This window comes from Cyprinus carpio, chromosome B17 (assembly GCF_018340385.1).
Source record: "Cyprinus carpio isolate SPL01 chromosome B17, ASM1834038v1, whole genome shotgun sequence".
In the NCBI taxonomy this organism is placed as follows: Eukaryota; Metazoa; Chordata; class Actinopteri; order Cypriniformes; family Cyprinidae; genus Cyprinus; species Cyprinus carpio.
Genome location: NC_056613.1, coordinates 9,501,217 through 9,524,518, shown reverse-complemented (window position 1 = coordinate 9,524,518; position 23,302 = coordinate 9,501,217). Strand labels below are relative to the sequence as shown.

The 23,302-nt window shown below is 36.2% G+C and overlaps 2 protein-coding genes across 2 annotated transcripts; both read right to left on the bottom strand.

The window, feature by feature from the left end:
• Positions 1 to 5,662: 5,662 nt before the first annotated feature.
• LOC109106935 (solute carrier family 22 member 15-like) lies at positions 5,663 to 12,743 on the bottom strand. The gene is made up of 12 exons (XM_042742073.1): positions 12,500 to 12,743; positions 11,328 to 11,471; positions 11,004 to 11,136; positions 10,441 to 10,605; positions 10,226 to 10,355; positions 9,139 to 9,360; positions 8,869 to 9,009; positions 8,696 to 8,778; positions 7,921 to 8,029; positions 7,607 to 7,679; positions 7,220 to 7,378; positions 5,663 to 6,600 (listed from the first exon to the last, which is right to left on the bottom strand). Exons 1-12 carry the CDS (start codon positions 12,581 to 12,583, stop codon positions 6,544 to 6,546), a joined length of 1,500 nt encoding a protein of 499 aa, XP_042598007.1. The 5' UTR covers positions 12,584 to 12,743; the 3' UTR covers positions 5,663 to 6,543.
• Positions 12,744 to 13,526: 783 nt separating this feature from the next.
• On the bottom strand, positions 13,527 to 22,052 carry LOC109106936 (kinesin-like protein KIF11). Its single transcript, XM_042742072.1, has 23 exons — positions 21,892 to 22,052; positions 21,535 to 21,661; positions 21,018 to 21,150; positions 20,812 to 20,909; positions 20,562 to 20,640; positions 19,998 to 20,183; positions 19,757 to 19,881; positions 19,554 to 19,644; positions 19,197 to 19,439; positions 19,015 to 19,110; positions 18,804 to 18,892; positions 18,343 to 18,430; positions 18,022 to 18,210; positions 17,733 to 17,940; positions 17,434 to 17,606; positions 16,747 to 16,872; positions 16,502 to 16,660; positions 16,023 to 16,162; positions 15,668 to 15,947; positions 14,609 to 14,831; positions 14,335 to 14,498; positions 14,093 to 14,203; positions 13,527 to 13,893 (listed from the first exon to the last, which is right to left on the bottom strand). The coding sequence occupies exons 2-23, from the start codon at positions 21,606 to 21,608 to the stop codon at positions 13,858 to 13,860; spliced, it is 3,111 nt and encodes a 1,036-aa protein (XP_042598006.1). The 5' UTR covers positions 21,609 to 21,661; positions 21,892 to 22,052; the 3' UTR covers positions 13,527 to 13,857.
• Between the last annotated feature and the right edge of the window lie 1,250 nt (positions 22,053 to 23,302).

Genomic DNA, 23,302 nt, shown 5'->3' with positions numbered 1-23,302 from the left:
GTTTCTGCTCTGCTGATGAAGTCGATGTTAACATCTTTCTTTCCCTTTCAGCTTGTTTGATCAAACAATCAAATTTCCATCGAAATCCATGCAGTATCATTTCATTTCTCTCTTTATTGTTCCATCGTGCCCTTGAGGCAGGATCATAGTTCACCTGAACTTCTGAACCGGATTACTTTTTGTGTATGCGTGTATACATAATGTCCCACTTTTAATCATCTGACTGCCAGCGGGATAAACAGCATGATTTGTAAATGATGATTTCTTAAACATTTTTATGGTTTTTATATGAGATATTATATATACTTCTCTAAATACGGGCTGGTGAAGAGTTTAGATGTCAAAATCAAAATTCTAAATATTCTTTGAGCTAAATAAAACCATTGAAGCATGGACGTCAGCAGCTACAGGTAAGATGTGAAGTGTTTGTCGGGGATCAGTCATGGTGGAAGCTGTGTGTGATGTGTCATGACTTCTGTTGGCAGCATCAGTGTGTTTTTGGAATGCAGAAGCAGCAGCTGGTGTCTACACTGTAATTACCCCACAGCACAAATGCTTCCTGACCCAAACACGCACACACACATACACACACTTCAGCTACATGTACTCACACCACCCCTCTGTAGTCAAGAGTTCAGAAAACAAGGGCAAAGGTGAGTGCGCACATATTTATATAGACAATTCTCAGCTGCACATCCTTCATCGTCCAGTGTATATATTATTAGACAGACAGATAGATAGATAGAGTGAGTGAATGATAAACAAATAAATAGATAGATAGATAGATAGATATATAGATAGATAGATAGATAGATAGATAGATAGATAGATAGATAGATAGAGTGAGTGAATGATACACAAATAGATGATAGATAGATCGATAGATAGATAGATAGATAGATAGATAGATAGATAGATCGATAGATAGATAGATAGATAGATAGATAGATAGATAGATAGATAGATAGATAGATAGATAGATAGATAGATAGATAGATAGATAGATAGATAGATAGATAGATAGATAGATAGATAGATAGATAGATAGATGTAATACTGTATGTATTTGTAAAAAATATATACATTGAAAAATCAAAAGCGATAGATAATATTTATTTGAGGGCTATAATATTTTAAAATAATATTTTAAATGTATACATTTAAAAAAAAACATTTATGCATTCATATTAAAATATTCATATAAATATATTTAAGTTTTTCAATATTAGCACAAGATGGTCTTTGCCACACCAGGCGTCAACTTCAAATATTTGGCTAAGTTCAGTGGAAGTGTCAAGATTGTCACAGAAAAAAAATGCTTTGACTCTGAACTCACTCTCTAAGCATCCCATCACAGTGAAACGGTGTCTGGTGACAATTCAGCCTTCGTAAGAATGAGGATATCACCTCGACATGACTCCTACAGCTTACTGCAACTTTAGATGTGACAGGTTATAAATCACTTTATTTCCTGTTGTTCTCTGGAACATAATCATCCTCACCTCAGGTGCACAGCATTGCCTACTGTACTTTCCTTAAGGGGAATATTCATTCATGAGAAAAATATGAGGGAAAATATCCAGCTAACTGTGACAAGACTTGCTGTTGTCCCGAGTTGACTGAATTTGAGTTATACAGAAATTCTTCCCACAGCCTTTGGGTGAATCACAGCAAATGGCAGTGCTGCATTTCTAAAGTCATTCATCAGACACAGATACAGAAGTTGGGTGGGTTTTCAGGGTTCAATAACAGAGTGATTGACATGCTTTAATAAAGAAGAATCAGCGCACTGATAATGCTACACCCTCTTTCAGAACATCTGCATAAGCTTTTGATGCAGCAAAAATGCTTATGAATGAATAGGTTCAGCTCGACTGAGTGTCTACAAAAATTCAGGGAGGACTTGGTGGATTTTCATGGGTAAATGCACTTTTTAGAGCTAAAATCGAATGGGATTATAAGTACAGTACAGTGGAATTTCAATTCACAAATCTGTCATCAGACCTGATGGTTAGTAGTGATACTGTCACATAATAATAAAGAAGCTTTTCAAATGTCATTCAGACTGGCTTGGCTAAATTCAGGCATTTGCATTGCATTACATGTGTTTGTGTCTGCATGTTTTACTAAATAATATTCTGAATTAATTCCTTCATTTCCATTCAAGCATTTGAGATATGAATCATCACTCCGTTTCTGGAAAAAATGCTGCATGAACGCAAAATGCACATTGTGTATGGATCATCTAAATGGGCACATAACAGAAACAGGGGTTCCCAACCTTTTTTGTCCATTGAATCCCTTTGATCTAACCCAGACATGTGCAGACCTCCTGGAGAGGCACGTTCAAGTTTAACACCAACCGTCTCCAGCACACCTGTGTGGAAGCTTCTAGTGACCTTGGAGGCCTTGTTTACCAGCTTCAGGTGTTAATTAGGGTTAGAGATCAATCAGGCAGGAAAACAGCCATCCAGGATTGGTGTTGGAAATTTTTAATGTTGTTGTAACTTTTCAATACTCTTAATTATATTTACATAATACTTTCTGTATGTTGTTAAGTCTTGAAATACATGTAAATAAGATAGCATAATAAAAGGCAATATTTTATTGCTTATTAAAAATAAAATAAAAGGTATAAAATAACATGTTTATTTCTGTTATTCTCATATTTTATTCTAAAGACATTATTTTCACAGGTTCTTTTGCTTATTTATTTTTGCGTATTTACAGACAGAACAATAAATAGATTGAATGATATATATATACTAAAACAGAACAAAACAAAGCGCAAACATTTCAGTTTGGATAAGTAAGCCCAGTACCAGCTGTTTATTCCTGTTATTTTCATCCTTTATTCATAAGACATTGTTTGCACAGGTTCTTTTGCTTATTTATACAGACAGAACCGGTACAGTCTGGCCTGCAGCAATGATCTTGCGAGTTCAGTCTCAGGTCATATTGTTCTATGATTTTCCAGAAATCTGGCTTCCTCCTCGGGCTTCATACCTGTGTTGATGGCTCACCTCTCCAACACACTCTTCCCACACCCATATATGAACACAGACAAATGAGCACGCACATGCACACCTGTAAGCTGATAACTCACAAATATCAGCTTATTAAAATAACCAGGTTTCCCCGTTTACATGCACATCAGTAACCTCAAAACACAAGTAAGCTGCGTTTACATGACTTTAATAAATCAGGTTAATTCCCTTCAGTGGCGTCAAAATAGAATTATTTGCGTATCTGACTGCGAGTATTCCATGTTTGCCAGTTGTGATGTTAAATAAAGCTTGCAACATGTCAGCGTTAAACTTGCAGCTCATATTATCCCCTAACCATAACGGTTTAAGTACGTGCATGTAAACGTGCTCACGATACTGACCTGATATTGAACCTGAACTACTTTTCTGTACAGGTGTGTGACAGTTGTTGTGCTTTCTGAATGTGATGAGCTGAAAGCAGGAAAGTCACATTACCCCAGGCTTATAGCCTTCCATTACAAAAATTGTTGGCCCGCTTCCTGATTTTTTTTTTGCATGTTTGTCACACTTTAATGTTTCAGATCAAACAAATTTAAACATTAGTAGAAGATAAGTGAACACAACATGCAGTTTAAAAAAAAAAAAAAAAAAAAAAAAAAAAAAAAAAAAAAGTTTTTTTTTAATTATTAAGGGAAAACAAACTCCAAAACTACATGGCCCTGTGTGAAAAAGTGTTGCCCCCTAAACCTAATAACTTGTTGGGCCACCCTTAGCAGCAACAACTGCAATCAAGCGTTTGCGATAACTTGCAATGAGTCTGTTACAGCGCTGTGGAGGAATTTTTGTCCACTCATCTATTCAGAATTGTTGTAATTCAGCCACATTGGAGGGTTTGAGAGCATGAACCGCCTTTAAGTTCATGCCACGGCATTTCAATAGGATTCAGGCAAGGACTTTGACTAGGCCACTGAAGAAAAAAAAAAAAAAAAAAAAAAAAAAAAAGGAAGTTGTTTTTCTTCAGCCATTCAGAGGTGGAATTGCTGGTGTTTTGGATCATCGTCCTGCTGAAGAACCCATGTTCGCTTCAGCTTGAGGTCACAAACAGATGGCCGGACATTCTTCTCCAGGCTTTTTTGGTGAACAGCAGAATTCATGGTTCCATTTTTCACAGCAAGTCTTCCAGGTCCTGAAGCAGCAAAACAGCCCCAGACCATCACACTAACACCACCATATTTTACTGCTGGTATGATGTTCTTTTTCTGAAATGCGGTGTTACTTTTATGCCAGACATAATGGGACACACACCTTTCAAAAACTTCAACTTTTGTCTCATCAGTCCACAGAGTATTTTCCCAAAAGTCTTGGGAATCATCAAGACCATGCAGACCATTTTTGCCCAGTCTCTTTCTTATGGTGGAGTCATGAACACTGACCTTAACTGAGGCAAGTGAGGCCTGCAGTTCTTTGGGATGTTGTTGTGGGGTCTTTTGTGACCTCTTTGATGAGTCGTCGCTGTGCTCTTGGGGTAATTTTGGTCAGCCGGCCACTTCTGGGAAGCTTCTCCAACTGTTCCATGTTTTTGGCATTTGTGAATAATGGCTCTCACTGTGGTTCGCTGGAGTCCCAAACCTTTAGAAATGGCTTTATAACCTTTTCCAGACTGATAGATCTCAGTTACGTTCTTTCTCATTTGTCTCTGAATTTCTTTGGATCTCGGCATGATGTCTAGCTTTTGACGATCTTTTGGTCTACTTCACTTTGTCAGGCAGGTCCTATTTGAGAGATTTCTTGATTGCGAACAGGTGGGGCAGTAATCAGGCCTGGGTGTGGCTAGAGAAATTGAACTCAGGTGTGATAAACTACAGTTTTAACAGGGGGGAAACACTTCTTCACACAGGGCCATGTAGCTTTGGATTTTGTTTTCCCTTAATAAAAAAAAAACCTTCACAACTGCATGTTGTGTTAACTTGTGTTATCTTTGACTAATATTTAAATTTGTTTTATGATCTGAAACATTAAAGTGTGACAAACGTGGCAAAAAATAAGAAATCAGGAAGGGGGCCAACACTTTCACACCACTGTGTGTGTATGTATATATATATATATATATATATATGTATGACTTACTTTGATGATTTATTTTGTTAAACAATTCTTCATTTAAATTTTGCAAATTAATTGCAATATTACAAACAAACATAACATACAAAATAATTTAATTAAGTTCAATTATAAATTGAACACAGGGTATAGATGATGCACTCAAGAGACCACACCTTCTGTACCTGCTGTTTATCTCCTTGTGCAGGGTGATATAACGCCCGCCAGGCCTTGGAGGAAGACTTACAGAATGAAAACAGTTATTAAAGTTAATGCCTGCTCTCTCTCAACCTGTTCCGTCAGCTAAGTTACATGCAGCGCCACAGGCTGCGATTACAGCAAGGAAAGAGAGACGGAAACCCCAAAAAAACAGGTTTGTGGTTGAAAGTTTTGTGCCAGCTTTTTTGAAACTCCCAGCTCCTGAATCCTGTGGTTTACCTGAGCGCTGCTCGCCTGCGTCAAAGCTGACATCATCACCAAGAGGCCTGGAACAGGTCAAAGGTAACTTCAGTTCAGTGGGGGTGGCCTTCAACACAGTGCCATCTACTGGTGACAAATAGACAGGAACGCTCATGCGCAATAGACATGTGGCATTTATTTCAAAGCTTTTCCCTTAAATCTCAGGATAAACACAAATGCATGTTTAGCTCTGTACAGAAATATACACAAATATATGTGCTTAACACTTCACTTATCCCTTTGGAGAAAAATACCAATCAATAATGGTAAAAAAGAAAAAGAAAAAAAAAAGGGGTCTCTTAAAACAACAGTTCACCCCAAATTTTAAATTCTACTATTATTCACCCCCGCATTGATTCAAACCAACATGCTGATATTTTTTAGTAAAACACCAATGGCAAAAAAAAATAAAAGAAAAAAAAGTATGCATCCCAAATCTAATTTATTCACTGATAATATTTATTGATTTTCAAATCAAGTGTCCAAAATCCAAATTACTTGTGTGTTGCACAGAAAAAATATCAGCATATGAGTATGATAGAAAAATGTTGTCAGTAAAGTTTTAAAATAGTAAATAAATGAAACCTGTAATTTTCGGTTGAACCATTTCTTTAAAACAACCTAAAACTAAGATTCAGTATCACTGAAATTTGCAGCCATTATTGATTAATAATTGAATGCTAATATATAAACTCTGGTGAATGTAATGGCACAGCTCACAAAAAAATAAGAAATTTTTTTCATAAATGGCAGTAAACACATGAAATTAATTGTCATAATTGTCAGACAATATGAGAAAAGCATTAACAAATGAGAATCTGGTCCCTTTTCCATTATTTTCAATTAGCCCTGACAGTTGCTGAACTGATCCTTTGAGCAGACAGATTTCTTCTGGAAGGCACCTTCAGTCTTTCAGTGAGTGTATGGCACGACATTCTGACCATGGTCAAGGAATGTATGTAAACAGGTGTAATAAAATGTTTTCAAGGTCTTTGTCTCAGTCACTATCAGCCCCGTTGTGGTCAATTAAATGCTTTTCTTCCAAAAGATGAACCTATAAAACATACAACAACCCATTATAAAGAAAAGGTCTCACTGGGAGTCTTGTACAGCAATATAAAAAAAAAAAAAAAAAAAAAAACTCAAGAGTTTGATGTGGCATACAGCCAAGTATGGTGACCCATACTCAGAATTCGTGCTCTGCATTTAACCCATCCAAAGTACACACACACACACCGTGAACACACACCCGGAGCAGTGGGGGCCAGGGACACATGAAACGTGGATTTCAGCTGAATGTATTTATACTGCAGTTTTTATTATAATTTTATTTACAATACACTTATTATAATAATTACAATAAATAATTATGCATTCAATAATTATTTATAATGTATTCCTGTATCACGAACAGCAGAGCACGGTGCTACCAATGTCAAAGTCATGGGCTCTATGAAATAAGTATTCAATATAAATCACTTTGGATAAAACATCTGCCGAAAGCATAACAGTAAGAGTAAGAAGACTGTTATATAAGAGACATGAAACTATACAAAAACATTTGGCGGCAGAATGCCGTGATCAACCAACCAGAAGTAAGTATTCCAGGGAGTTATGTAATTAGACAATTTTATAATCTTATGAAATTACAATTCTGTCATGCTCATGTTTACCTGCGGCTGTAAGATTCGCTGGTAGGTGGGGCTGGACAGTTCATCAAGTGTTTCAGCAGCTGGTTTATTAAGTGTCTCCGGCAGAAGAAGCCCCAGGCAGCCCGCGGAGATACCACTCAAACAGAACACCATAAATGGCATGGAGGTGTGCAATGATTTCTGGACAATTACCAATTAATCAGTACACAATCAATCAGTATAATAATAATAATAAAGCTGATAAGATATATTTACAATATTAATTAATTTTATTGATTTTTTCCACATTGTATTAATAACATCTATGAATGCATATATTAATACTTAAATAATTATTCAGCACACAAGAAAATATTATTTAGGGGGAAAAATGGCATTTCTTAAGTCAGACAGCTTACAGCTACTTACCATACTTGGCACAAATGGTGCCAGAATTCCTCCAACTCTACAGGACATGGAACACACACCCAGTCCTGCATTCCTAACACACACAAACACACTTCATCAGAATTCACCCAGCACATGCAGTGAGGGACTTTTGGGTTGTAAGTTGATTATATAATAGCATACACTAGAGAGCGCTGTTTGCTCAAGCACAGAATCTTATTCTGTAAGGAATTAAAAAACATTTCATACAATTAAACACATTTTAATAATATTTTTTATTAAAAATGACAATTGTAAAAGAGACATCACACATGCAGCAAAAGCGTTGGCTGTACCTGATCACGGTTGGGTAGAGCTCTGACGTATACACATACGCAATATTAAACGCAGCACTGACCATCAGTTTTCCCAGTAGAGCCAGTGACGTGGCACTTATTAAGGTCCCTGAGGAAAGCAAACAACAGGCTTTAGACAACCAAATAAGAAATGGGTGATGTATGCTTACAAAGAATATTAGCACTACTGGTCAAAAGTTTGAAATTAGATTTTTTTTAATATATATATATAAATGTTGGTAACAGTTGTGCTACTTATTTTTTTGTGGAATCCTTGATACACTACCATTCTAAGTCTGGGGTTTAAAATAGAAAGGAAGAAAATGTATGTTTTTATTCAGCAATGACTTAAAAATTCAAAAGTGACAATAAAGACATTTATGTGTATTATTAAAAAATATAAAAAATTCATCAAAGAATCTTTAAATAAATGTGTCATGGCTTCCACAATAATAATAATAATAATAATAATAATAATAATAACAACCATTATTAATAATAATGTGAGAAGATTTGTTGATTTCATCACAGGAATAAATTACATTTCACAGTTTTAATAAAAAAAAAAAAATAAGTTCTTTTAAATTTTAATAATATTTATATAATATTACCATTTTACTGATTAAATAAATGCAGCATCATTTTTTTTTTTTAAATGTTAATTATTTCACTTTTGACCAATTGTGTGTGCGGACCCAAAATGTATAATTCCTGAAGCATAAATAACAAAAAATAAGCCAAGTGGCAAGCCTAATGTATTTGGAAAGATGATCACCTGATACAGGTACGAACATTGTGAGCAGACAGGATACGCCTGCAAATGTAAGAAAATTGGCCATAGACTTCCTCCGGCCTGCCCTAAAAAAAAAACAAACAAAAACACTAAGCTAATAATGTGAGAGAGTCTGCTACTGCAGCGTGTGGATGTGATCGAGCGAGTGCATTTACCACTGTTTGTTAATGAAGTACATGCAGAGAGGGTATGCAGGGAGTTCCACCAGACCATACATGGCAACGCTAAGGTAACGATTACCTTTATCTTCACTGGCAATGAGGGTCAACCCGTAATACACAAGGCTACACGAATACCTGCATTATACACAAATACACACACACAGGATGAGTACTTTAAAATGCACAGATCTTTGGCATAATACTATTAGATTGAAATAAAGATGTAGCTTTTGGAAATATTACAGACTTCTATAAAATACTCACCACACATACATGAGCACCACAGTCCTCCAGCGCAGTATGGGATGTGTGATCAGCTGGAAAACCCCAGGGCTGGATGCATCCGGAGAGCAGGTGCTGACGGTCCGCCGGAGCTTCACTGGAATTCTGCCTTTCCCGTTCCTCACAGCAAAATCCTTCAGGATGTCTTCAGCCTTCTCCGTCTGACCCCGAGAATAAAGCCAGCGCGGAGATTCTGGCAAAGTCCTGCCACAGTCATGGAAATTAGACAGACATATTCTTATATCTCATGTTCAAGAGACCTTATGACATTTTAGATAAGATTCCAATATGATTTGAACCTTTTGACGGGGAATATTTTCTGAGAGTGTTTTTGATACAGGCTTAATATTTTTCCTGGAGCTTTTTGCCCCATTTATTCAATGGAATACAAGGAAAAGCACAGAAAAGAATGGGAAGAAGGGGAATGAAATCAGAAAATCATGCAAGTCAGACTTAAACTTGCTTTGCCTATGTATTTGCTCTTTGACTATTAAGCTAGTAATTACCTTCTGACAATGATATTTGTATAACATGCTTTTATGTATTTATTATAAGTGCAAAATGTAAAATGTAAATCAAAATATTGAAAAAATCCCCTTTAAAGTTGTTCAAATCAAGTCCTTAAGTTCTGATATATTTACGTCAGGAAATGTACAAAATATCTTCATGGAACATGATCTTTACTTAATATCCTAATGATTTTTGACATAAAAGAATAATCAATAATTGTGAGTGTGACACTTAAGACTGGAGTAATTCAGCTTCACTATCACAGGAATAAATATTTTTTTTATATTACATATAACAGAAAACAGTTATTTTAATTGTCTTAATTTTCTTCCAAAAAAATATTAACAACCACAAACTTTTGAACGGTAGTGTGTATCCTTTTTTTGTACTTTCTTCAACAGAACACACACACACACAAAAAAACTCTTCTAAACTTTGTTTTTGTTCAAGATTTACTTTTACAAATGCTTAAAGTGTCCTAAAAGCAACACCAAGTGCAGCTTTACAAAGCACTGTTAGTTAAACAGGAAGTAGCTATCTGACTGCACCGCTCACTTACACACAGAACAGGAAGAGCAGAAGTCCAGGACAGTTGGCTGCAGTTGCAAGGTTCCGCCACGACTGAACATAATAACCCAACGCAGCAAACAGAGCGATGCCCACTGCAAAGGTCATATTAGTCAAGGTCCCTGAAACACAGACAATCACATTAGCTTTACATGACTACTATGACAGTAAACAACACAACTGTTTTAAATCTTAATTCATGTGTACCTGTCATAGCCCAGTAGGACTTTCCCACATATTCCTGAGTAAGAACAAAACAGACCAGCGCCATTCCTCCGTTCATCATTCCCACCAGCAGCCGAGACACAGCAAACACCACATAACTTGGTGCTAACGCTGTTCCGTACCCAAACAAGACCTCAAAAAACAGACCTGAGAGAGAACAGATGATTTAATAGAGGTCACCAGAACAGCAACACATTCAACTGTAGCTTTAGGAAAGTTTAGGCCTTATGTTTGTCTGTTTCTTTGCTTTTGGTTTTCAGTTGGTTGTGCATGAAAATCACATGTAAACCAGTTATAGATGATTGAATAGATGCAAAAAAGATAAGACCTATCACAAAGCAGTGTGCAAATATTACAATGATGTAATCCCTTCTTATAAAGCATTCTATCAACTGACACATTTTCCAGTTTTAGTCCTACATTACTTAAAATTAACACTTACTATAAGACGGACATTCTACAATCAAACATTTACCCAGACTGCAGAATTAGGGTTTTATTATAGACTATTATGAAGAAGAGAAACCAGTTCAGTTCCATCTTACCAGTAAGGAAAACCGGCTTCCTGCCAATCTTATCGGAGAGTGGTCCAAATAGGACATTTCCGATCAGCACACCCGCAAAGAACAGAGACCCAGCCAAGTTGACTTTGTAGGCTTCATGCTTAATCAGGTACCACTGCATAAAAAGACCAGAATATCAAACAGTTCAAATATTTATGCATATACTTGCTCTCCTGACCAAACACAAAGATTAATAGACAGTTCTTTCTTATCTGATATCAAGTATAGGTGTGATTGGTATTTGAAAGGATGAGCAAAGTTTAAGACTAATTAGTTTAATGTGCTAAATTGACGACAGTCTCTTACCTCAGTCACGATTGAGCTGATGTCCTCTGTGAATTTCACCCTTTGTGTTATATCATCATCCAGATCTCCAGTAACAGGTTCTATGTGATATTCTGGCACAGCACCCACTAAAATTATAAGCATGGTCTGACATGCCATGTAAATCTGTAAAAACAAGACAAATATTTCAGGTTAATTAGCTTTTAAGGATCTAGATCCAGTTTCCTACCAGTAAATGAACAATATCCACTCTGATCTCAAATCAGTTCAAATAAAAACCCTGATATAGAGATGATCACTAGAATGTTAATATCATCTAATTATCTCTTTATTTAACAATATGGTCATAACTCCGTTAGGTTATTTCAAATATATTAAAGCGAAGAAAAACAGATATATAAAGTGCATCTTTGAAAGAAACCTTATTACTATATCCTACCTAACCAATGCAGTAGAAAAAGATAATTTAGAAAATACAGACTTCTTTTATGATGTAAATTGTATCCGTTCTCACCACAAAATAATTTATAACTTCATATCCATATTCACCTGCTATAAGACAAACAACATTAGACAGATTTCGGTGAGTTTCATAGATTTTTTTTTTTTTTAATATCTTTAAATCAATTAAATATGGATTGTTCCATAAACATAACATTTAAGCTACATCACACAAATTGTAAAGAAACTGTAGGTTCTAATAGTTCCATCCTATCATATTTCTAAATATTTATGACTTACTACTTTGTTTTTAGACACTATTGACTCATATTGAGTAATAGGCAACACACTTTTTGAAATGAAAGTCTTAAAGTTAAATCAAAGCAGGAGATACAACTCTGAAAACGAATCCAAAATACAAACATTTTCAGTTTTCAGAGCCAACAAAGCAATATCACTGCTGGATGAGAATTCTTCAGGTTCCAGGGTCTTAAAATGGAAACCCAAAACTAATGACATAATAAGTAAACACGTGTTAAAGTAAATGATTCACTGAAACCAGGTCGAATTAAAGCAAAGACATCCCATCGCATGAAGATAAGATGCAAATATGACACGGCTTCAAAGGTTTGATCCATCAAATATAAATTTTGCATAGATTACTGGCTTGTGTGATCAGAAATATAAAGGGATTTAACTACACAAACACATATCTGTCCAGTATTTATGGATTTGCATCTATCATCTGTTACCTGAAGGAGAACCAGGATGGTGATCATCCGCTTCTGGTGTCTACCGAATTCTCCAACCACCTGGTAAGCCTCCTCTAAATCCATTCCAGGGTCAAATCATCCGACTGCATATCATTGTATGTATGTTTACATTTTTAATAATGGCTTTGAGAACAAACGGGGTTTTGAGATGTTCCGCTGTAATCTGGTTTCCCTACGCAGACGTGGATTGAAACCACGTGGTACAGAGCGGTCCTGATTGGGCGAGATTGTTATTCAAACACGTGGTACAGACCGCTGTTCTGATTGGACCTCAAGAATGAACGCTTAGTGGAAAAATAAATTGAAATTAATTTAGACTAAAACTTAAGGGTCTAAATCTGTTCTTATATTTTTATTTTCAAATCAATGGTTATTGTTAAAGTTCACTACCAAATCATTATTATAATCTTTGTCATCATCATTCAGTTGTAAATTATTATCCAGACAGTAGAACGTTCCAGATATAACGTCACATATTCGGAGAAACAAAGTACACGTTTAAGTTAAGATAGGCCTGTTTTAGTGCAGGCAAATCAAAATATGAAAAGCTTATTTGTGCACAAATTCAGGGACGAGAAAAATCAATCATCAAAAATCATAAATGTAAAGAAAAACATTTAAAATAATTCGCGTTGGATAAAAGCGTCTGCTAAATGATTACATGTAAAATAAATCAATAGGATTTTATATTGTTTTTCTACTTGGCTCCTCAGATTAAACACTTGATTTTTAAAACTTTGATTGATGCATTTATCTTCCACAGTACATAAAGTTTGCTAAAATAAGGTTACAACAATTCTTACGTTTCAATTTCTTTATTAAATGCAGCAAACCGCAAACATGATTTTCTTGTAATTAATAAGAACCTTATGTCTCTCGAATGAGGAAAACATACATCTACAAAGAGCACCAATGTTACAGTCAAACTAAATGTAATAGAAAGAAACTTTATACAAACAGAACAATACTTTAAAAATATTTATATTGATTCATATATGGAGTGGATCATTTTCTTTTAGCTTTTAATTAAGCATACATGTTTAACAAAAACAAGCTCTAAACTCTAGTGAAACTAACAGAAAAGGTAAAAAAAAAATAATAATAATTTCACCCTGAGGTTAAAACATTTATTATTGAACTGTGACAGAGGAAACAGACATGAAAGCTACATACATAGACAAGTCATATTTAAAAAGACATACACAGGTAAAACAATGCTCTTTAAGACATACACGGAAAGAATAAAAACCAGAATATAATTTGTTAGTTCTGACACCTGAGTGGTAGTTTAGAACGTGGTGGCGTAGACGTGCTTTCATTCTCCACCTTTGAACGGTTCAGTGACTTATTGCAGTTTTCCTTCTTGCTTTTTTCTGATCAGACAAAAAAAGAACAAAGTATTGTCAATAATTGCCAATTTTGCTTGAGGGCAAAACATTTCCCAACACAGATTTTGCAATGGGTTCAGTGTTTTTCACGTTGACCTACAGAAAGCTGCTGAAAATTTCGCTAATGTGACCGGACCATAAGCCTGTGCTGCGCATGACAATAAATGGGTCCAAATTGTCTCACCTTGAAAAAGGGAACCCTTCCATTTTCGTAGCACATCAGGTTCTCATCACAGCACGACTGTTCAATGACATTTCCATCACTAGAAACACTGACTTCATCCTCCAGAGAGTCCTAAAAACAGAATTGAGGTTACAACAGTCCACACAAGAGCATCTACAGCTTCTTAATAAAATGTAAAAGCAGACAGTATTTCCACTGACTAGCTCTGGAATATGGCTGGTCAAAACTTATGATTGTTATACCTGGTCGAGAGGTTTCTCTTCTGCCTCTATGACAGTCTCACACTGGCTCAGTGCACACTGAAGCTGCTCCTGCTGAGTTCTGAACTCATCTTCCAGCTCCTCTCGACTCCTCGGCTTGTTCAGCACACGTGGATACACATACTCCTTACGCTGAGGAGTCGTTCCTGCAAAAATACACGTCACGTGAGCACCCAATACATATGGACAGAATAGCTGCTTTTGAGCCGTGACTCCATTCAAAATGTCACATTTCCCCTCACAGCTTCTTGTGTACCTGTTGGTAAATCTTGCCGCAGCTCTGAGCTGATGAAGTTGTGTACTACGTCCAGTGCCTGAGTGTTGATGGAGGAGAGGATCTCTTTCTGCTCCTGCAAGGTAGCATCATCTTTGCCAGTCTGCAATTCCACACGACCCAGAATTCCTTCTATTTCCTGCTGCATGTGATTCAAACGGGCTTCACAGTCTTTAACAGCTTTCTCGCCCTTTTCTTCAACAGACTGCATGCACACATAAGAGTAAAAAAAGATTTAGCACAGGCACTTACTTTCATTAACTTTCTCCATTCAACAGGTTCAGACACAAAGGGCAGTTTTGGCCACATGACAGGAAGCAAGCAAGACTGTCCCAAACCTGATAAATACCAAAGCTTAATGCCCTTAAATGCACACCATTTAGGCTAAGCATATTCCATCACACATCCCAAAATTGCAAGATGTTGAGGAAAACTTTAGTGCAAGTTAAATAAATAAGACATTACATATAGCAAAACGTAAAGTGTGCCACGTTTCACTGGTAAAGAGATGAGTTCAATAATTTTCATCTACTTTTTCACCACTTAAATAGAAGCATGGGGACTACTGAACAGAGAAGTTTTATTATTTCATAAGTACAAAGTGTTAAATAAAAATGTGTAAATAAGGCTCTGTAAAGTTTTTGTTTTATATTTATTTTTAGCAACACTATAACAGGCCATTCACACAGAACACATTTTTCTATTCCACTGTGCTATTATTTCTCAATTGTCTTTCTATGTAAAAACACAAGAGACAAATATCTTTGACCGTTACGCTTTCGAGTTTCGCAGCATCCTGTTCATGAACAATGTCCTGAAAAACTTAAAAGGGTGTCGAGACTGGTCTACTTCTTGTAAATAAATAATAAATACTTTCTGTGTGAGTGGCCCCTAGGTGTGTCCCATCAGTTCTACACACTTGAGGTCTTTACACCCACTTGAACACATACGCCAAACACAGGAAATTTGCCATGCAAAGAGACAAGTGGTCAAGTGAAAAGACCACAGATGTGGACATTTTTGGGACAAGCCCAAACTAACCTTTAGCAGGTCTTGCACAGCTGTGTCTGTCTCCCTGATGAGTTTGAGCTGTTCCTGGGCTTTATTCTCAGCTGAACCTCTGGCTTCATCACACCACTTGAGTCCCGATTCAGCCAATGAGTCCACTGATGTCTGCAGGTGTCTGCAGTAACCAGCACATTCCTCCAGCGTCCTCTCTCCCTCTTCAGTCACCCCATTCATCTCAGTTATAACTCCATCCACAGAGGCACCCAGCCGGGCACGGACAGACACAGTGTGCTCCTCAGACACAGTGCATTTACTGCAATAAAGAAGAGATTTGTTAGGGTCTTGTCATAGAAAACTTGAATGTATTTGTTTGTGAATGCCCTCTCACCTCTGTATGGAGCTCTGTAGCGTTTCTAGTGGAACAATCTGGGCCGATGCTGTCTGTGCAAGACCCTCAAAGTCAGTCTGAGTGTCCAGCGCCAAGAGATTCATTTGGTTCTGCAAACACTGAACCAGCTCTGCCACACGCTGTAGAAAGGAACATTTAAGCAGTTTTAGAACCTTCTAGTGGTCTAGTGTTGATTTTGGCAAGTTATGAGACCACATGTTCTCATTATAAGGTTTCAAGTTCTCTCATGTTTAAAAAGTGTTTTTCTTGGTCTAGTTTGGAAAAGCGACTGATTGTAAACCATTTTTAAAACACTCAGCATTTCAGCATGTACAGAACCAGCCTACCTGTGGCCAATAGGTGACATTAACAGCACCCACAAAGCTTGTGAACATCTGAGCAAATCAGTTTAAAGAAATGTGATCACTTGGTTTAAACAAACCTCCTCTTCAAGAAACTGTCAGTGGGAGTAGACTTACTGCCTGATGGTTGTTTCCAGCTTGGCTGATCTGTTGCTTGAGCTTGTCGTGCTCGGCACGCAGAGTATTGAAGCCTTGCACAGCACACTCTTGCATACTGGCCAATGATTTCACATAAGAGTCAAAAAACAACATCATCTCTGATTTCAGACCCTGCATCTGTAAAAGACATTTTAATTTGAACAATTGCAAATCTCAAAATAGTCAAACTGGCATAAGAGCATGTAAATTCTTCTGAAACATACCTGCTCAGCCAGAGAGTTGTATCTGTGAAGGGTTTGCTTCAGATTGTCATTCATGGCCATGACAGATCTGATACCTGGCACCGCCTGGGCAACCAAAATCTCCTCTAAATGCTGTTTGTGTTCATCCTGGAGAAAAAATAAAAATGTTATTAACCCTCTAGAGCCATGTGGAGTACTTTTTATGATTGATGGATGCACCTTTTAGTGCTTCAAAATCTCGATCACTATAAAGCATGGAAGAGCCATGATATTTTTTAACTCCGATTGTATTGAACTGAATGAATAAAGTCATATACACCTAGGACGGCTTGAGAGTGAGTAAATCATGGGGTAATTTTCATTTTTGGGTGAACTTTCCCTTTAATCCATTAATCATTATTTACGGGAAGTAGGAGGGACCATAGCTTTGTTTTCAAAACTTATTTTAAACTAAGTCTATGGGGTCTTTGAATATTTTTGTAAATAAATGGAGGGCCTTGGAGTCCCCAAAAAAAAAAAAAAAAAAAAAAAAAAAAAAAAAAAAGAGACCAAAAAAAAAAAAAAAACTGCGTATATATATATATATATATATATATATATATATATATATATTGATATAAAAAAAAAAAAAAGAGACCATTGATGGATTCAAGACTGAAATGTTTTATATATATATATTTAGATTTTGAAAATTTATGGAGTTCTTACCAGTATTTCCAGCATGCTATTCTGAGCTTCCTGAGAGAGTTTCTTCTGATGTAACACTTGTTCCTTGCACCGCTCCACACCTTCTCCCACAGCCCCTTTAATACTGCTGTAAGATTCACAGACGGCACCTAACGTCTCTTTAAACACTGTTCCATTTGTATTCAGCAGCTCACCTACAGAGAGACATAAACAGACATTAACGTGACTGTTTTCCTGGAGATACTTTCTTGCTGGAAGGGATTTTAAACCCCCCAAAAGAGCATATTCCACTTTGAGAGTGGAGGCACGTAACATCTTACCCACAGAAGAGCGGTAATAGTCAATCATAGCAGCATGTTTGTGGCTCTGCTCCTGCAGTGAGGTCTGCATGCTGTTGTAGCAGTTCTCCATACGCTGGGCAAAGCTCTGCTGGACCTCCCCGTTATGAAGATCAACTTCCCTCTTCCTTTGCAGCTTAGCGTGGAGACCATTAACATCCTGTGTGCTGACCTCAGCAGTGTTCAAGAGCTGGATGAGAGAGATCGAGTTAACACTTTTTGCATACTATCCTATCATTGCATCACCAAACACCACATCTGATTCACAGACCTGATCAGCAGTGTTGTAAAGTTGACACTCATTGCTTTGGAGCTGTGAAGTGATGTACTCCTCTTGAGTGAGGCGGTGCCTGGTCTCTGTTAGGTCCTTGTGAGTCTCCTCCAGTCTCTGGTTCTTGTCCTGCAGGTCCTCAGTGCACTGGTCCAATTTCTGCTTACTGTCTGTAAACAAGTCCACAATCTGCCAACACAAGCACAATTTATCAGATGCATCACTCATTGTCATGACATCACACAAACACTCAAAAGTGGAAGTTGGCAGGACTTGTACACACAGAAAAGCAGAAGTAGAATGAATTTGAAAGACGCTCACCTTTTTGAGCTCCTCCTCCACAGCAGCAATCCGCTCTGTGTACTCTGTAATCTGCTCTTCCTGAGACATCAGTTTACTGTTCATATTCCTGTAAATAGAATTCTGAATAATCACCTCCAATCAAACTAAAAACAAGTCAATTCAAGAAAGGAAAAAATGTTTTCTAAAGAAAATGGTGACTATTTAATTTGAGGCATCATCGCAGTTTTTTTTTTTTTTTTAAAAGAATTTAAGCAAAGACATTAAATTGATCAAGTGACAGGAAAACTGTATGTTGTTACGAAAAAAAAAAAACCTGTACCATCACAGGAATAAACTACATTTTAAACTAAAATAGAATAATGTCATTAAATTATAATAATATTTAACCATTTTTTGATCAAACAAATGCAGCTCTGGTGAGAATAAAAAAAAAAAAAAAAAAAAAAAAAAAAAAAAAAAAAAAGATATGGAGAACTCACTCATAGTTATCAACAGAGATGTACACTCCGTGTTTATCACGGGTGGCAGCCAAATCTCTTTTCAGTCGCTCAATCTCCTCTGTGTATTCCTACAACATTTATTTTAGAAACATGAATTGTTTGGTCAGTGCTGCATGAACAAGTAGAAATTAGGAATACAGTTCAGGAATCTTATGAAAATGTATAATGTACAAACAATAAAGAAACTTGCCTTGATCAGAGTTCTCTTGGTGAGTTTTTGGTTGACCTCTGGCTTATTCATGATACTCTTGGCCCTGTTAGCGTAGTCCAGAGTGCTCAGAGTTTCCTACAATTAAACTATAAATCAATATTCCTAATAACAAGGACAAAATAAGTAAGAAACAGCACAAAGTCTAGCAGCACAAGACACACCTCCAGATTGACGGAGGCAGGAGACACAGTGGCAATAATGGAGGTTTTGGTGCGTCCTCCCAGTGAGTCTTGCAGAATACGAGTGAGTTTGGACTCTCTGTAGGGTACGTGAGGCCCTCTCTCCACAAGAGCCTTGATTACACGACCCAGAGTCAGCAGAGACTGGTTTATGTTGCCAGCTTCACGTGCACGCTTGTCCACGGCACCAGATCGCCCAATGTTCTCACTACCCGCAAGATCCACCTAAACAGAATAAAACAAGAGTTGCTGGTTTAAAAACACTTCAATGAACTTTGAACACTTTTTTTTAACCATAGTTGTAGATTAAAACACTGTGTCTGAAGAAAGTAAACTCACCAAGTTCAGTTTTCCTATCTTAACCAGCTCTTCTCCATCCAGTGTGATCTCTTTCATATGAATAGTCACAGAGAACACTGAATGAGATCGACTGGTGGAAAAAAAAAAATAAATAAGAGGAGAGGAGTTATAAACCTTAAACAAAACACCACAAAGGCATACATTTAGTCTTCTGTCCGTTTAAATTGGGAAGCATGGATTACCTGGAATAAGCATTCATGAGCGTGGAGGCTGTCTTTCTCTTGGCAGCTCCTCTCTCCAGGATCTGATACACCTCGTTCTTATTGTGTACAGTGATCTCCTCCAGACCTTTAATAGTCACACCCCTCTGACAGATATACAGAACGTCTTATTTTTACAAACAAACACATGGCATTTTTCAAAGGAATCATCTATGGATATTATAGGTATAATACATTACAGAAACAAAACAAAGAAGCATACTTTATTTCTGGGATCATCAAACAGTTGTAGCCTCTCTGTGACATCTGGAGCAGGGCTGAGAAGGTCAAACAGTTCCTCATTATAGATTTCCAGCAGAGAAACCTTCACTGAGAACTCGGTGCCATTACTGGACAGTTTCTCGAAGATCTGATGAAGAGTTCTGGGAATGATTCCAGCAAGAGGGTCCTGTAAGAGAAACCATGAAAGAAAGAAGGAAGGAAAAACCCTGATCAATCCCTGAACAAATCATATCATGCAAATAATGGCATTTATATTGTAGCCCAAGACCAAAACCTCAGTAAACAAGCACTTATTTCTATATTTTAAATGCAATATATGCATAACACATTATCATTATTCTCAAAGGTAAAGTTGTAAATACAAGCAGTTTATTCAGAAAGAGTCAAAAATGAGGACTTAAAATTGTTACTGGTGCAAGAAAACTTTAACATTAGAAGTCTTTAGAAAATAAATCAAACATTAAATGAACGTATAAGGCCCCTTTAATCAACACTGGTTTCACACATGCTGCAGAAGCGCCAAACTTTGAATTTGAAATATTACCTCTTCCCAAGTAAACTCCTCATTGGGTGATCTTTCACCCTCCATTGTGAAGGTTTTCCCTGTTCCAGTTTGTCCATATTAAACCAATAAGAAGATTTTTTATTTAATACCATGCCAGCTTTGTATCTATTCTAACGGCAAAAATCTAACTTTAGTTAAGGTGTACAATAGAAATCAAATAAAATTACTATGCCTAAAAACTCAGAATAAAAAAAGTTGAATGATTTAATATTTAAATACAGATACTCACGCAAAGACAGTACAGTTATAGCCCATGATAACTTCATCTAATATGGGGCAAACCACACTCCTATAAACGTCGATTTGTTTGGCAGAAGGACCAAAAACCTAAACCAATTGAAATGTGACAAATTTAATGAGCATTACTACACACTGAAAAAAAATTCAATGGCATTAATACTCAGGACGTGCGTGGAAAACAAGCCAAACACTCACCATGTCAAAAGTGTATGCTTTTCTCGCTGCTTTGTCTGTGGCGCCTCCAGTACGGACTATCACCTCTTTTCGGTTCTGGTCACATTCAACAACCGTATGAGAGGCAGATTTACGCTCCACTGTGTTGAAGGGTCTGTAAATCACACGTCAGATATGAGAATGGTATAGATATTAATTTCCATCTCATTATATATATATATATATAAATAAATCAATTACACAAATTGGTATTTAAATTGTGTCATGAAGGGGGCAAACTGTTATTATATATATATATATATAAATAAATACAAACAAACAAAAATAAATAAACAAACAAACACAATGTTTGCAGGGTATAATTTAATAAATAAATAAAGAGGATTTTAAATTAGGAATATAAAAATCATACATATGCAAGTTGGTTATTGGTCATACATACAGCACAATATACTATACTACGATATGATATTGAGGCATTCTTACACTATTTGCAAAAACATAATTAACTGTTACACATAAAACCTGTAACATGTACCTGCATCGCACAACCACTTGTATATTTCTGCCTTTTTCATCTTTTTTAACAGCTGGTAACTGTGATGAAGCCATGCTGAAGGAGCGTCTTCCGTGCTCCAGGTCTGAAAATGCCCTTTAAATGTAACCTTTAAACAAAATTAAGTTTTAAAAAGGCAAATATAAGTCACACCGGAAATCATTTATATAAACATTCAGCCATTTAAAAAATATAAACGTACACAAATATACTGCAAACAGCCACAGATAACGTAACGCTAACGTTACATTAGTATGACATTGTCTAGCCTAAATGGCGCCTAACTAAAATAAGTCACAAAACTAAACTAATAAGAACAAAATTAGCAAATGCACGTACCGTTCACCTGATCTCCTTTAAACGCAGATCAAATAAGCTGCCAAAGTCGTTTAAAATCCCACCAATATCGCAAATTAATGGAATACACTATATTAGCTGTACGCTCTGACTACGAGTCTCTCCTCCAAGCGCTGCAGTTGCCGACTTTGAAAATTGCGCATCTGCTGATTTAAGCCAATCAGAGCAGAGGGTTTTTTCACCATGGTTCTGATTGGTCTAAAGGAGACGAGCTAGAACGGATGCATCTCGGGAAAGTGTAGTGTTTTTAAAATAGTACTGGACGACGAGAGCGAGATTCAGTTAATAAATTAAATAACGTTTAATTAATAAATAACTTTTAACAGTACTATGTTTATTTTTCAATAAAGCTGGCGTAATAATTCAGCATTTTCAAATTGAAATATACAAGGCGTAAATAAAACTAATTAGATAAAGAATTGACATTTCATATTTCATTTCAGTAAGTCATAAACAATTAATATTTATTTAATAATAGTTAATGTCTTTTTTTGTTAGACTAACGTTTGTGTTATGTTTATTATGATTGCTTTAAAATGTGATGTTGTACCAAGTTGATAAGTGTGGGGTCTCTCTTTTTATGTCACTTTTTAATATGCTCTAAAATTATTTTCCTACATAAATATTATTTTCCGCAGGTCTCATTACATCAAAGCATGAACTGTGATAGAGATTCAAATAAACATGTTTGTCTTTCTGACACTGACACCGCCTTTTGCTTGAAACGACTGTAGTTCCTAAAGTTACCAGTAGATGGAGGTAAGAAACCATGACACACTTGTGTTCTTAGTAAACAGATCTAGGCATTTTAGGCCTTCCTGGTACTATTTTAATAGTATTTGGACTGCAGAGCAAATCATACAGTGGAAATTCATATTTGTATAAATATATTCAAGCACTTTTCTAGCCGTTGCCTTACATGATTAATTGTCACTCTGTCATCTATTTATCAACTGCGTGAAGATTTGTTTATTCACACCAGTCTTATTTTAAGGAAATATCCTTTGTAAATGTATTCATAATCATCACATATCATAATCTCCTTTTCTATCATTCTTATATTTGTACTTCTTATTCTTAGTTGAAGAATTAATTAATTTTTTTTATTTCCTGATTGTTGACTTTGTACTAGCCAGGGTTTGATAAAAAATAATAATAATAATAAAAAGATTTCAACTTGTTATCATGTTATTATAATTTATTTTTGCTATTAAATGTCTTTTGTGTAAATTTTTAAGTTTTACTGCCTTGTATTAGACCCAGACATAAAAGTAAATAGAAAAACATAAAAGTAAATGTTCGAAAACTATTTAGTTAGTGTACTTGTTTAAAAGTGAAGACAAACGGTGTCATTAAAAAACATGCTTGAGGTGCGATGTGATGTGTGAAGAAA

Bases quoted from the DNA above. Each gene is read 5' to 3' on its own strand.
- LOC109106935 (XM_042742073.1), bottom strand. From the start codon at position 12,583: ATGGATTTAGAGGAGGCTTACCAGGTGGTTGGAGAATTCGGTAGACAC. The intron at 10,356-10,440 runs GTACACATGAAT...TCTGTGTTTCAG, and splicing joins GTCCTACTGGGCTATGACAG to GGACCTTGACTAATATGACC. The intron at 8,779-8,868 runs GTAAATGCACTC...TTTTTTTTTTAG, and splicing joins TACTTCATTAACAAACAGTG to GGCAGGCCGGAGGAAGTCTA.
- LOC109106936 (XM_042742072.1), bottom strand. From the start codon at position 21,608: ATGGCTTCATCACAGTTACCAGCTGTTAAAAAAGATGAAAAAGGCAGA. The intron at 18,893-19,014 runs GCAAGTTTCTTT...TAAATGTTGTAG, and splicing joins CCAAGAGAACTCTGATCAAG to GAATACACAGAGGAGATTGA. The intron at 16,163-16,501 runs GTAAGTCTACTC...TCCTTTCTACAG, and splicing joins CTGGAAACAACCATCAGGCA to CGTGTGGCAGAGCTGGTTCA.